This window comes from Pelodiscus sinensis, chromosome 25, assembly GCF_052426305.1.
Source record: "Pelodiscus sinensis isolate ZL-2025 chromosome 25, ASM5242630v1, whole genome shotgun sequence".
NCBI lineage: Eukaryota > Metazoa > Chordata > Testudines > Trionychidae > Pelodiscus > Pelodiscus sinensis.
The window spans coordinates 19,863,753-19,878,502 of record NC_143076.1 but is presented as its reverse complement, the minus strand read 5'-3'; the positions used below and the strand labels follow the sequence as shown (position 1 = coordinate 19,878,502).

The 14,750-nt window shown below is 50.5% G+C and overlaps 1 protein-coding gene across 1 annotated transcript; it reads left to right on the top strand.

Moving 5' to 3' along the window:
• The first annotated feature begins 358 nt into the window (after positions 1–358).
• BUD13 (BUD13 spliceosome associated protein) lies at positions 359–14,748 on the top strand. The gene is made up of 11 exons (XM_075909785.2): positions 359–568; positions 3,240–3,333; positions 5,200–5,284; positions 5,988–6,045; positions 6,721–7,613; positions 8,739–9,094; positions 9,348–9,456; positions 10,701–10,839; positions 11,252–11,436; positions 12,202–12,283; positions 13,146–14,748. The coding sequence occupies exons 1-11, from the start codon at positions 447–449 to the stop codon at positions 13,237–13,239; spliced, it is 2,217 nt and encodes a 738-aa protein (XP_075765900.2). The 5' UTR covers positions 359–446; the 3' UTR covers positions 13,240–14,748.
• Positions 14,749–14,750: the final 2 nt, after the last annotated feature.

The window sequence follows — 14,750 nt, the reverse complement described above, 5'->3', positions numbered from 1 at the left end:
CGTCCTGGGCTATAGCAGCAGCTTTCAGCCATAAGGGACCAAGAGCAGCTTCGTTTCCCCCCCCGGAAAGCCTAGAGCTGGGTCGAGGCAGGCCCGTGCGGGTCCCGGCGTGGCTCTGCCTGGGGGGCGGTTCAGCCCCCGCTTTGCACAGAGCAGTCACTGGGCCGGGCTGTGGTTACTCTGCCATGCAGCCCAGGGCTCTCCTGCTGCGCGCGCAGCCTCTGCTGCGCGCTGAGCCACTGGCTCTACCTGGCCCCGCCCCTCCAACGCGGAGGCGAGCGCAGCGCCGTACGCGGAAGGTGGCCCCCCCCCCCCACTGCCATGCGGCGCATGCGCGCGGCATCCACGTGCCGCCGCCGGAAGCGGCCGCTCGCCCCGCCCTGCGTGGGGCGGTCGGTTTCCGCCGCGCGCTGTTTTGTCCCCGCCGCCGCCCCGTCCGCGCCGCCATGGCGGCCCCGGGCCTGTCCAAGGCCGAGTACCTGCGGCGCTACCTGGACGCGCCCGCGCCCCCGGCACAGGCCGCTCGGCGCAAGCGGAGGAAGAAGCCGCCGGGGAGCAGCGGCAGGGGGTGAGCGGCCGGGCCCCGCCCCTCCCCGCTTCCGGGTCTCCCCCGGCCGGGCCCCGCCCCTCCCCGCTTCCCCCCCCCGGCCGGGCCCCGCCCCTCCCCGCTTCCGGCCCCCCCGGCTCGTCCCCGCTTCCGGGCCCCGCCCCTCACTGTCTCCCCCCCCCCCGGGGGCTCCTCTAGCTCCTGGGGCTCCCCAGCCCCGCCCCGGGGGTTCCCCTGGCTCCTCCCCTCCTGTCCCTGTGCCCCTCCCCGTAACCTGCCCCCCCCCGGTCAGCAGAGTGACGAACGGGGGGGGGGGGCTGCTGACCCCAGAACAATACCAGTTGTGCGCCTCGCGCTTCCCTGCCCGGGGAGGGGGCTCTCGGGTGGGACAGAGGAGTGGGCGGGGGTGGGGCGTGGGGCTTGTGATGCAGGAGGAGGGAGGTGCAGGGTCTGGAGAGTTTGGGTGCAGGGGGATCTCAGGTTTGGGTCTAGGGTGTGGGGTGTTAACCTTGGGTAGCTCCCGTTTGGTCGCACAGCGGGGCTAACGCACACTCCCTGCCTGCCCTGGTCCCACACCTCTTTCAGTGTGTCTCTGCAGCCCCTCCATGCACTACCCTCACCTGCAGGCACTGCCCTTGTAGCTCCCATGGGCTGTGGTTCCTGGTCAATGGGAGAGGCTCCTGCAATCAGTATGCTGAGCTTCGTTGGTCAGCTGAGGGGGAAGACACCAAGGCTCAGGGCTTGTAGTGTGGAGACTTGCAATGGGCTGGATGCAATTCAGCAAGGGGTTGGATCCAGCCTGCAGGACAGTGGAGCTGGCTTTGCTTCCCCACCCCATGCTGCGGTGTATGTTTACCTAAATAAACACATTTTAACATCCCTAGTGCAGTTATTCAGGAGGTGGTCAGGATTTAGTGCTGAGGTGTCCTCTTGGCTGCTTGCATGTGTGCTCAATGATGTGTGCCGTGTTGACTTGTGCACTTAGTCTCCACAGCAGACTCCAAGAGAGCCCCCAACGATCACAAACCAGATACAGATCGAAGGTGCTAGGTCAGGTTTATTGTAGAGTGAAGTACAGTAATGTAGCTTAGGTCTAGTAAGTTGTCACTAGACTACTGAACTACTATGCGTATGTAACCCGTAGCAATGGAATGACTCAATCAGTGGGAAATTTCCATTGCCCGCTAGATCATACAAAGACTATCTCCCCAAGACACCACTTTATCTACAGATACAAACAAATTATACATCACAGCTGATGCTACTTGGATACCACCATCACCCTGGACCGTGTGGTTTGATTAGCTCATCTCAATCCATCACGCTGTCATTTTAAACCCTTTCCTGAACCTGGGTCTGTATCGGTGAGGAGTGGGTACCAAGGTCTTTTTTTAATGAGCTGGTGGTACCATGTGCTTTCCACTTGCGATTAATACCAATTACAGTTCTACACCTTGGCCTATTACTAATTAGTGTTTTGCACCCTCAGTCCTGTTCGTGCCAAGTTCTATGAGTAGGGCCCTGCCTCTTGCTCACAACTTAGCTTTGCTTTATGATAGCCATGTTTTGCCAGTTGTAGTTAGGCCTCAGGCCACAGCCCAGGCCAGTGCTATGTTGGCTTATGTTTTAGGCCTTCATCTTACTACACCTAGGCTACACTGCAGGCTTCTTGCACAAGAACACGTCTACACTACCTTCTGCATTTGCGCAAAAAGCCCTGTCTTCTGATGACTTACTGTACTTTTTCTTGTGCAAAAACGTGCTTGTTGTGTGGACGGTCGCTCTGCGAGTTTTTGCACGAAACCTCTGCAGTGTAGACGTAGCCCTGGTGTCCATCCTCATCCCCCAGTGTGTGTTGGGGGTTTGGGTAGCTTCTTTTCTTATCTCCCCTCTACCCCCACTGTTTTCACAGGGTAGAGAAAGGTATATCTAGAGCAGTCGTGGCCAACCCGTGGCTCGCGAGCCACATGCGGCTCTTCCCCCCCCTTAAAGTGTGACTCGTGAAACCTCCCTCTGGCTCGTGAAACCGGCCCAGCGTCCCTAGAAACAGCCTCCAGTTCCTTGAGCTCCCCAGGTGGCGGAGAGCTGTCTGACGAAGCAAAGTGGTGCCGGCTGATGGGAGCCAGATGTGGCCAAAAAGTCACCTTGAGGTTTTTTTAAAGGGACAGTGTCCTTTTTTGGTTTGACCAAATGCGGCTGGGATGCTTTTTTTTTGTTTGTTTTGCTCGACAACTTTTCCCCCCACAGCTCTTTGAGCTATATGCACAACCAGGGCTCGCCAGCCGCGCTGTCTGGCGATCTGTGCATGTGCAGATCGTTCTGCGCATGCACAGATCGCCCGAACCCGGCTCTTCTGGGTTGCAGTCTACTCACCACGGGCGAGTAGATTGCATTATTTGTCGAGCCCTGTGCACAACTATTTTGGCTCTTTGCCTGTAATGGGTTGGCCACCCCTGATCTAGAGTATTGCCCCCAAGTGGCTGATTGGGGGCAGTTCCTCTTACCACAGTGGGCTGTGGGGATGCAAATAGCAATTGCTGTGACTCTGCCTTGTTGAGGGCTCTTTCTTTGCGTACCACCTGAGCTACATAATCGGGACATAAATGTCCTTTGTTGTTTCATTCTTCTGCTTTGTACTCCTCTGAGCCATGGTTATTGTCTAATGCCACAATGTTTACTCCTTTATCTCTAGGATGCGTATAGTGGATGATGATGTGAGCTGGAATAGCATTTCTGCTGCACAAGAGAAAGAGGAGGAGGAAGAGGATGAAGGCGACCTGCCTGTGGTGGGTACTCAAGCGTAGGAAGGCTTGTGCTATCAAAAACCAAATTCTTAATTGTATTGAGTACCCTTTCAAACTTCCTGCTGCCATCATGGGAAAAACACATGCCAAGCATTGCCCGGTGGGAATGGCTCCCTTTGCAAGTGGAAAAAGTGAATAACTGTATGGAGATCTTATTAGTATTCTGGAAAGAATGATACTTTGCATTCCGAGATTTTTTTTTTTTTTGCATTGCAGTAAATCAAGAGACTTAAACCAGATTTGAGCCTTTGTCTGCAAGGCTTTGTGTAGCTATCGGCAAAGGGAGCATTTGGTTTATAAGCTATTTATCTGCTACATCTGTCTCTGGAAATAAAACAACCTAGCAAAACAACATTATAGCAAAGAGAGAGAGAGAGAGAGCAGCTGACCCTGCAGTGCTGCTGTTTTAAGAAGGATTTTCAGAGATAGTAAAAATTGACTAATAGCATATGTTGCCCTTATGGGCATATGTGCAACTCTGTTGGTCTTATTCAGTGGCAGATTTGTCTTTGAGTGCATGTGAAAGATATAGCTGCACAAGGGCAATTTTACACTGTAGGTTGCATAAAGAATGCAGGATGCCCAGTGTCAAGGTTTCAAATTTGTTTTCAGTTACTGTTTTGCTTCATGATTCTTATCCGTTCTGGGGGTAATTGCTTCCTAAAACATATTCTCTTGGGCTTTGCCTAGCTGAGGTTCTGATGGCATACTATAGGTAGACTATAAGTAGCAACATTAAATAGGATGTTGTTGAGTTGTTAATAATATTTTAAAAACCTTTATTTGAGTTACCAACAGCATCTGAGATACTGAAAGGTTTTTAATTAGGCCCATCAGTTTCACTTATTGCTTCTTTTGCACTAGCCCATCTTCAATGTCTTGTGACAAGACACTGTTTGGATCTAAAACTTCCCTTCAGACAAGTAAAAGCAAGAAGTTCCCATTGGAATTGATATGAGATTTTTTTTTTCTAATGCCTGGTTTTGAACCAAATCTAAGTTTTCAGGTTAGGCTGCTTGCAGTGGTGGGGTGGGCCTTGTTTTAAATGAAAAAGAAGTAGTGGAGAAGTGTTGCAAAACAAAATAACAGATGAGAGAAATATTTTGAAAAGTTTTTAAAACAACCCTTTGCAATGAAGTCAGATAAGCCTGTACAGTTGATGCTGTGAGATAAGCTAAGCAACTTAAGTACAAAGGGATGTTTTGTTCTAAAGGTACAGAGAACAACTCAGTCCAAAATACAGCCAGAGGCTTTAGCAATATTGTAGTGTGTAGGGATGTTAAAATGCATTTATTCAAATAAACATGTAATTGCTGAAAATTTCAGTGGTTACACAGTTGTACGTGGCAGAGGCAGGCGATTTCCCAGGAGCCACTATGTGCGGGGAGCTGGCTTAAAAGCAGGCTTCTTGCATGCACTGGCTCCCACCACCCCCCTTCCAAGGTACTGCTGCCTTTGTATCATAGGCAGCAATATGGGGGCAGAAGGAAGGTGGCTCCATGGGAGCTGGAATTTGCGGAGAGCCGGCTTAGAAGCTGACTCCCCCTGTGTACTGGCACCTGTCTGCTCTCTCCACTCTCCCCTCACAGCTGCCTCTGATACAGAGAGAGAAGGGAGGGAGGAAGTCTGTGTGTAACCATGCACATTAACTGGAGTGTTAATTAATTAATGTGGAGTGTACACGGTTACACTTTCATATCCTAGTAGTGTGTAAGAAGTCTGCGTAGTAGAATGATTGAGGTTTACAGGTATACCACATTAGTTGCCTGTGTGTGGTTTGTTTGGTTTTTTTTGAGAGAGAGAGAGTATAAAATCTCCTTGGCTCTAACTCTGCTACGTTACATTCAGGTGGCAGAGTTTATTGATGAGCGTCCAGAAGAAGTGAAACGGATGGAAGAATTCCGGACAAATAATAAATGGAAGCTTTTAGGAGGTAAGCTGTGGTGTTGGTTGTGGTTATTTTAGCCCCAGCGAAGTGTTCAGCTTGGTACCATACCCATAAATGTAGGAAGTCCATGTGCCACAGAATTTACACTTAAACATAGGTATGTAGAAGATAGGAAAACCGCTTGGTAACCCAGAGGTGGAGAGGGCTTATGTTATATAGGGTGTTCATTCCATATTTTCATACATATATTTTCTTATGGGCCTAACAGAAGAAATGCGCTTTCCAGAGGGACTTGACCAAAAAGAGGATGTTTGGTTTGGAGAGGGTGTTCTGTAGGAAAGAGGCAGTATACAGTGTTGAATGTGGAGTGTGGGTGAAGGAAATGAACAGCAGTTCAGGACTGGCAAAGTACAGAGAACAGAAAGGACTCTGGATGAGATGTGCATGGGTTTGAAGATAAAGACAAGAGCTTTAACTTCACTTCAGCAACTTCACTTTACTCCTGCAGTTGTCAGGTGGTCATTATGGAACTGAGGATGATAGTGGGCGTATTTATCCTCTGTAGAAGATGAGAGAGTCGGGGCCCTCTTAGTTGGTTGCAGGCAGCTCAATCTGACTTCCCCTAGCGAGGAGAGCCAACTTATCATCCTCATCCTCTGAGTGTTTTGCTTCTGTGAGCTAAAAAATGAAATGCCAACAATAAAACTGGGTATTCCATAAATCCAGAGATGATTCTTTTCTTGTTTAGATCAGAATGAAGATTCACAAAGCTCGGACCTTTCTCTAGCTGCCAAGCCTACAGCAAGGTATGTAGCTTTGCATGGGGTTGTGGCCACCTGGTTCTTTTCTGTTTGGACAATACTTTATTTTCACTGTCTCATCTTTTATCCCAGGGTCTCAGAATTACCATTAAGCCTTATGATGTGGGTAAGGGATCTATGAGAATTGCTTCGTGCACTGATAAAATGCGTTCACCTCTGGGGAGACAGCAGCAGCTAGCTAAGAGGAGGTGGATTTATTCCATAGTCATTTAAATATGTAGGGAAAATGTAGGTCACTGCGTGCTCCCAAGCAAAGCTGGAATGAGATGAGGACAGTAGAGTTTCCTCCTGTTTCCTTAACAGCCTTGAGATATTAAATTCTCATGATTCCTGGAAATATTCTGACTACCCTTAAAATTTGTTTCAGCCCTTCCACTCTTAAGTATCATGTTGGTCATAAAGTGAGTCTGGTAGAAGCTAAATGCCAGCCATACTGGAGCGCAAAGAGCCCAGGGGTAGGTGCCCTTTTGGGGTTTATGGAATGGTAGCGACAGATCAGAGGTGACAAGTTCAGCCGTTAATCTATGTGACTGTCTATCTGGGAAACCAAGTACCAAATGTCAATTGGTAACCAGCACTTCATTTAGGAGGGCGATTCATTAACCTTCTTTAAACCATGATGGCTGCTTTACAGACCTCTTGTTTTGTTTTTATGTCCAGTTCAGAAACCACAAAACAAAAGAACATTAAACATACACCTGACCCATCACCTCCCAGGAGAGGTCACCAGGTTTCGCCTCAGCTTTCTCCACCCAGGAAGCAGCGCCATGACTCTTCAGATGAGTCTCTATCCAGGAAGCAATGTTGCGACTCCCCGGACCAGTCGCCGCCCCGGCGGGGCCGCCGCGAATCCCCAGACCTGTCGCCGCCCCGGCGGGGCCGCCGCGACTCCCCAGACCTGTCGCCGCCCCGGCGGGAACGCCGCGGCTCCCCGGACCTGTCGCCGCCCCAGCGGGGCCGCCGCGGCTCCCCGGACCTGTCACCGCCCCGGCGGGGCCGCCGCGACTCCCCGGACCTGTCGCCGCCCCGGCGGGGCCGCCGCGACTCCCCGGACCTGTCGCCGCCCCGGCGGGGCCGCCGCGACTCCCCGGACCTGTCGCCGCCCCGGCGGGGCCGCCGCGACTCCCCGGACCTGTCGCCGCCCCGGCGGGGCCACCGCGACTCCCCGGACCTGTCGCCACCCCGGCGGGGCCGCCGCGACTCCCCGGACCTGTCGCCGCCCCGGAGAGGCCGCCGCGACTCCCCGGACCTGTCGCCACCCCGGCGGGGCCGCCGCGACTCCCCGGACTGGTCGCCCAAAAGAGCACCTTTAGTGTCCGGAAAAAAAAGCACCAAAACTATGGACAAATCGCAACAGGGAGGAGACCAAGGAGACCGATCTCATCTGAGAGATGGGTTCCCACATAAGTTCTCATCGCATCCTAAGCGGCAGATAACTCCAGATCATTCACCCCCCAGGAAGAGTAGAGAGAATTCTGACAGAACCACATCACCGTCTACGAGAAAAAGAACTGGGTCACCTAGTGGGCTGAAAAAACAGAGCAGCTCAAGAGGTGAGTGTGTGTGACAGTGATGGGCAATGTGTGGCCCATGCAGGTTTTCTGTGCGGCTCACGACACATTTGGTTTACCATTGCCTATCCACAGGTTGGCCAGATTCTGCTGGTTTCTCTCTGCGAAGTTTTTTTCCTACTGGTATTACAAAGGTGATACGCACATGGAGTGAGGTGCGTGCTGATTGCACACAACATTGACTGAGAGCTGTGCGCTCCCTCTGCATCCAATCACAGCGCCGGTATGGTTCAGTTGGCACCGCCCGCAAATTCCAGGTGTGCCAGTGCACTTAGCAAAACTGCCCTCTTCTGGGAGACCATCTTGGTTGTGACAGTCTTACAGCCACTGAGATGAAGGGCCTCTCATGCAGCCCCTCACCAGCTGTGAGCCCTAGGAAGCAGCAAATCACTCAAGTCTCTTATTTCTAAACATTGTCTGTGACAGTGTTTCCATGCTGCTACCAGCGTGGAATCAGTGTTTCACTGTTTTCCTGGGTACGTTTAAAGATGGTAGGACTTGGACTTACCTTACAACAAGTGTCAAAATTCTTAGTCTTGAACATTTTGTAATAGTAAAGCTACGTCTCACCGTCCTCTTCTGCACAGACTTAGAAAGGGATTAGAAATCAACCCAAAGGGCCTTAAGGATCTGCATCAAAGGCAAACGGAGAGTAAAAGGAACCCCCCACACAGCAAAGAAGACTAGCGAATATGAACAATATCCTTTTTTTTTTTTTTCTTCCAGCGAAGAGGTGACGTTAGGGACAGTTGACCTAGCCCATGCTAATGGGAAATAGCCTCATTCAGAAATGAAAGTGTTAGACCAATGTGCTTTTGCCTAAGTACTTGTCAGTATTTTTGTGTGTGTAAGAAGAGGGATTTTTAAAATAACTTCCGGGCTGAGAGGAGGCTGACCTCAGCGTTTGATAGGGAGGTCTATAGGGAGTGCCCGGGGTTCTGTTCTCTGTACGCTGTTTATTGCGTGCCATATTTAACATCTGCTTCCCAAGGAGGCTAGCTCAGCTCTGCAGAGACACACATCAGACGCTTGCATATCTAGGCTTTGACAGGGCTCCAAATGGTAATTCCGCTGTGATTATAATTCAGGGTCTCTGTATTATTGCAGGCTTTTCTCCAGCCTGTAAAAAGCCTAAACCGGCTCCATCGCCTAAAAGGCGCCAGAGGCATGACTCTGATTCTTCACTGCCACAGAAGAGTTCCCAGGACTCGTCTGATTCTGATCTTTCCCCGCCACGGAACAGTCGCAGAGCAGGCCTGCTACGCCATGACTCCCCCTCCAAACGCTCTCTTCCCAAGAAGAATCGGAACGCGTCTTCAGATTCCGATTTATCTCCTCCCCGAAGGAGGCAGGCAGCTGGAAAGAAGCTCCATGGTTCCCGGAGCCCTCCTGCCCGCTTGCTGCCGCTTCGAGGCCCGGGTTCTAAAAGTTCTTCCCCAGGGGATAGAGGAGAGGACCAAAAGGTAATTCCCATGCTGCCCTCCCTGCACACCTCGCCCCTGAGCTGCGGTGAGCGAATAGCTTTGTCCTCTTGACCCACTCGTTCTTTTGTGTGTCTGCCACACAGGGGCTGGTTATTTCCCTGGGGGGGAGGTGGGTTGGGGATGCGGACATCTCCCTAGGAACTGCACCGAAATCACCAGTGCATCACGCGGAGGGGGCCTCCAAACAGCCTTCGGCTAGTGGTAACGTGTGGTGTCCCTTTTGGATTTGCAGGCCAGCCAGATGCTCTCTGGGGGTAAAGCTGGCTTGGTGTCAGCCGACCTGCTGCGAAGGGAACAGCAGGAGCTCAGGAGACATGATAGACATAACAAACATTTGGAAGGTAAAGGGTTAATGAGTCTGCAGTGGGCATCAGCCTGCTCTCAAGGACAGTCTGGCTGCCACTGCTTTTTTGTGCTTGTTGTAGGGGTGTTGGATGTGTGGGGTTGTGGCTCAGTACTTCTCTGGGCACTGCAAAAGGCCTCCGGGGCCTGCATAAGCCCCTTTTGTTTTCAGTTCAAACTGACTTTTATCAAAAAATACCGGGTTTTACAAAGAGTTTTAGTTTTTTGCATTTGTCACCCTCCTTTAGTATCATTCAAATATGTAAAACAAAAACTTGCTTTATTAGGAAAACAAAATACATTGCCAGAGAGAGATGCATTCTGATATTCCAGTCCTCTGCGTGTACGTGCAAAACTGCCTGCTGGAATAAGGCTACGTAGTAGAGTAGAAGGTATACTCGGTAAACAAACAGGCATGCACGCAGGCTGTGAAGGGTGTGCGCACCTGAACGCAGTGATGAATCTCATGCCCACCACATAATGGTTTAAAGATTTGACCAATTAAAATGGGAAGGAAATGCAAATGTGTAACAGTACATTTCAGAACACAAGTGAGTATTCAAAGGCTTTTTAAGAAAACAAGAACAGGCGAAAAGGATGAAGTTGAATATATTTGCTGCAAGTGGTGTGATCCAGTTATTAAATGTAAATATTGAAATGCCAATAGTTCTAAGTCTACAACAGAAAACTGTTTATTCAAATGAAAAGTTTTATTTGGGAATTAGAGGTACATTGTTTTCTTAAACTCAGAAGTGGCAATGTGTTTTGAGTCTGTTTTAGTTCTGTAGCAAACCACATGGAACAGAGTTCACAGCATTATTTTTCTGAATACTTTTTACCCATTTTATGTACCCCACTATTTACCCAGAAATTGTATTAATATTTAGTGCACTGATTTCCAGTAGGGATGTAAAATCCCATTCAGTTAGTTAACTGGTTCAGCAGTGGGAGGGGTGGGGGGAAGGAGGGAAGGGAGCGCTCCAGCCCTACTTGCTCAGTGAGCACTTTGTAAAAGAGTTGGAGGAGAGAGACTACCTACAGACGACAGTTGGGAGTGCCTAGAAATTGGTGGTGGTTCTCTTGTTATTGGTTCATGGTCTTTTTCTGAGGCGGGACTACTTTAAAGACAAAAACATGCATAGCAGCCGAAAGGCTCTTGAAGTGAATTGACATGGGGACCTGACTGGACGGAGATTTTGGAAGTGTTGTAAAATGACTAACCCGCACGTTCTCGTGTCCTTAGAGGAGTCCCAGAATGCCGAAACAGTCTTTCGAGACAAATCCGGCCGCAAGAGGGATCTTGCGCAGGAACGACGTGAGCAGCAGAAGAAGGCGGAGGCGAAATCCGAGAGAGATGAGCTCTATGCCAAGTGGGGCAAGGGGTGAGACCCTGGAGTTTCCTAGCAAACTTTTCAGCCCTTCTGTCCATGCATAACATCCCCTCCTCCTCATGGGGTAACATCTTGAGGCCAGCAAAGGTGGCAGTTGGGGTGGTAGCTGTAGTGATATAAATGCAAGCCCCTTTGGGGCTAGCCTGAGATCCACTGGACTCCTTTCCCGGAACTCTGGCCAGGCAGCAAGATTCTGGATTTGACCCTGTGACTGGGATGCCAAATGTTCTGTCATCTTAGTGGTCTCTTGAACCTTCCTGCCCTGCACTGGCGCGAGGCTTGTGAGTGCTGTGCCCTTGCTGGTAGAACGGGATTGCACTCAGACAAGCAGACTGAGTAATCAACAGGAGGCATCCTGGGACTGACTTTCTCTAATGGAAGGCTTCCTATGTTTCTTTTCCAGCCTGGCTCAGAGTAGGCAGCAGCAGCAGAACGTGGAAGATGCAGTAAAAGAGATGCAGAAGCCACTGGCTCGTTATATTGATGACAAGGACTTGGATCAGATGCTTCGAGAGCAGGAAAGAGAAGGGGACCCCATGGCTAACTTCCTCAGAAAGAAAAAAGCCAAAGAGAGCCAGGAGAAGAAAGGTGGGGTTGTACTTACGGCAGGTCAGGGCTCCAGTGTAGGGATGTAAGTGACTAATCGAGTCACAACTCACCTACTCGCTCTCCCCCACCCACTGTCTCGGTGTCAGAGGCAGCGAGGGTGGGGGAGCAGGAACCAGTGCTGGGGGGAGCTGGCTTAAAAGCTGGTTTCCCCCAGCACTGTGTCTGTGGTACAGAGGGGAGGGAGGCAGGGGAGGCAGAGGCGCAGTGGTCAGGGACCGGTGGGAGCCAGGACTGCGCCTCTGCATTTTCAGTGTAGTAAGAGCCGCGTGGCAGAGGCGCAGCGGTCCGGGACCCGGCTTGAGCAGGGACTGGGACCTACTCCTGCTGCAGCTCTGCAGTTTAAATGTGGTAGGAGCTGGGCTGCCAGCACACTTGGCTCCTGCTGCATTGAAACTGGAGAGCCGCAGCAGGGCCCCTCATTGACTAATCACGATTAGTCAGTTACCCGCTTCTTAACACCCTTGCTCCAGTGACGCAGCGGTGAGCAAGGCGGCTGTTAATACACTGTACTCTCTGGGATAACGACTGACTGGACTGTTGCTGGCAAGCTGGGTTCTGGTTGGCTGGGAGTCTGGGTGAGCAGAGGTGCTCTGCTCTGAAGAGCCAAGAGAATTCAAAGAGACACAAGGCATTTGGGAGTTGTGCCCGTGAGCAGCGGGCGGCTTCCAGCAGTCTGATGTTAATGTACCCACGGGACTGGCCCGAGTAGTAATGGATTATATTGCTGCTTTTCTCTGTCTCTAGAGAAGCCCAGGTACAATGGACCAGCACCTCCCCTCAACAGGTTTAACCTATGGCCTGGCTATCGCTGGGATGGAGTGGACAGGTAGGCATTCCTGATACCTAGCATGGTAATAGATGGGCCTCTGCCCTGAAAAGCAGAGGGATAACCCAGACAGAGGTGTGGGGGAGGCATACGTACCAGGCATTTTCATGCACTCCCTTGACTTAAGGAGCTTCCCAAACCTTTTTTTGTTATTGTATGACTTTCATGCCAGGGAGAGGTGCTGGAGCAACGCCCTGAAACCAGCACAGCTGAAGCGGCCTGGATGGCCTACACTGCAGGCTTCTCGTCAGAGGGGTGGAAATGGCTTTTTAGTGGCGTTTGTGCTTGTAATTTTAAACATAGTTGGTCACACTGAAATGACAGGTTCCTGGCTTTCAGATTTGTGAATGTGCTGCTCCATCTCTCTTCCCCTTTCCCACCCTCCTCTCCATTCCTTCCCCCCCTTCCCCGTGAGGTGGGAGGAGTCCCCCAGCCTGTCTGTTTCTTGTTGAACATCAACAGGTTTTTTTAATAGTTTGATGAAAAAGTCAAAGATGTCCATGAAATGGTTTTAATTTCCCACAGAAAATATTTACCATTTTCTCACCATCTGTACTTCCCATAGCCTGCTCCCCTCTTGCTAATACGGCTCCGTGTGGTCTTTTGCGGCCCCTTGCTTTGGTGAGCTACAAGACCAGTCTCCCTAGTTGGTCAGTCTTGTCCACGTGGGGATACGTAGCTTTTGCAATCTGGACATCTGACGTTAGAAACCGGAAAGAGACCGGTGGCCCCTGGAGCCAGTAGTCTAGAAATGGAAGGGAGTGTGAACCGTCTGGTTGTTCCAGAATGTTTCATTGCTCAGAAATGGTTTGGCATGGTGCATTGTCCTTCGACCCACACTTTTGCTGATGTTGTTTTGTAGGTCCAATGGCTTTGAACAGAAGCGCTTTGCTAGGCTAGCCAGCAAGAAGGCAGTTCAGGAGCTTGCATATAAGTGGAGCGTTGAGGACATGTAAACAAAAGAGAAAACCAGATGGAAGACCAACCCTGGTTCTGCAGCGGGGAGGAAGAGAGACCTCGGTGCACCTAATTCCATTGCAAGAGCTGTAAGAAATGACTCCTCCTTCCTTGAGCACAGTTCTCCCTGATAGTCACTGGACAACTGGCGTGGCAAGGCTGCCTCTAAAGGGGAGTTCAAGATGCTCCTGGGAGAAGCTGAGAACAAGTCGCTCTGTCCAGTCAGTGGAGAAGGGGAAAACTTGGTTCCCTGGCCACAGAGAACTTCTGCAGCGTTATTGTGAGCAGCTGGAAAATGCAGCATCTGGCTACCTGCAAGAGTAGTTCTGCTCTCTTGGACTTGCTCTGAGATGCAGAAGAGACATCGGTTTCTGGCATTTAATATATTTTTAGTAGATTAAATATGAATACGTTTGTAACCCTCTTTTCAGCCGACCTCTCAGTCCCTTGGAAGTGTTTTTGGGATCTGCTGATCTTCAGTTGTCCCAAATCTCAGGTTCTTCTCTGGGTGCAGAGAGGGTTAAAGGAAACCCATTCATAGAATACTGATGCTCTCGTGGGTCAGGATTGCAAACTGGAGATCGAGATTTGCGCTGTTGGGAGCTGACCCGGTATTTGTTGGCAGCGATTGCATCACCGGCGTTAATGCCGTTAGGTGGCTTGTCACTGCGGTGCTCCAGCAGGTCTGCCTAGTGTCACTGTGAAGGAGCTTGGTGTGGCTCTTCTGTCCTGCAGCGTGTGGATTCACTGACTTGCAGTGAACGTTGCAAGAACCCTCTCCTGTCCCTAGCTCTGAGCTAGGCGAAGTAGATGAATGGTTCCTATTATGCTTTGCAGCATCACTAGTTGGTCCCTTCTTAAATAGGGTTGTTGAAGAATGGCGTGTGGGGGAGAAACTCTTCCGCTGTATTTGACAACAAACTCATCCTGAATAGAAGTTCTGGCAGCTGGTTATGGCCGGATGTCATTAACGGTGGGTTTAAACGAATGACCCTGATTGTGACTTTGCTATCTGATGCTCAAAAGAAACGGGCTGGTTTCTGCTGAACTAACTTGACGTTAGTCCCAGCTTTGCTGTCTGTCTGTCGGTTGAAATCAAACGTTCAGAAAAGCCGACTGTTCTGCTGCAGTAAAACTTGCAAAGACTCTGAGCCACAGTGCAGGTGGGGGCAGTTTTTGGCCTCCTTCCTCTTGTTAAGGCCCCTGTCACCTCAAAGGCTGCTGGAGTTCTCGATTTACTTAGCAGAGAGAATGTGTCAAATGCCCCAGTTGTTTCCATGGAAGGCCTTTGCCTTAGGATGGTAATTAAGCTCCTATGCCTCTTGTGCTGTGGGTGGGTTCTGGTGGGAAGTATGGCACAAAGGTTTTGTTTAGGAAATGTGCTTCTTCGTGTGGGGCTTTCTCTCCGTCGGAAGGTGTCGCTCCTTTTTTGTTTAACATGTTAAATTTCTAGCAGTCCTGTAACCTGGATGTATAATTGTACAGAATGACGTTGTTTTTTAACTGGGTT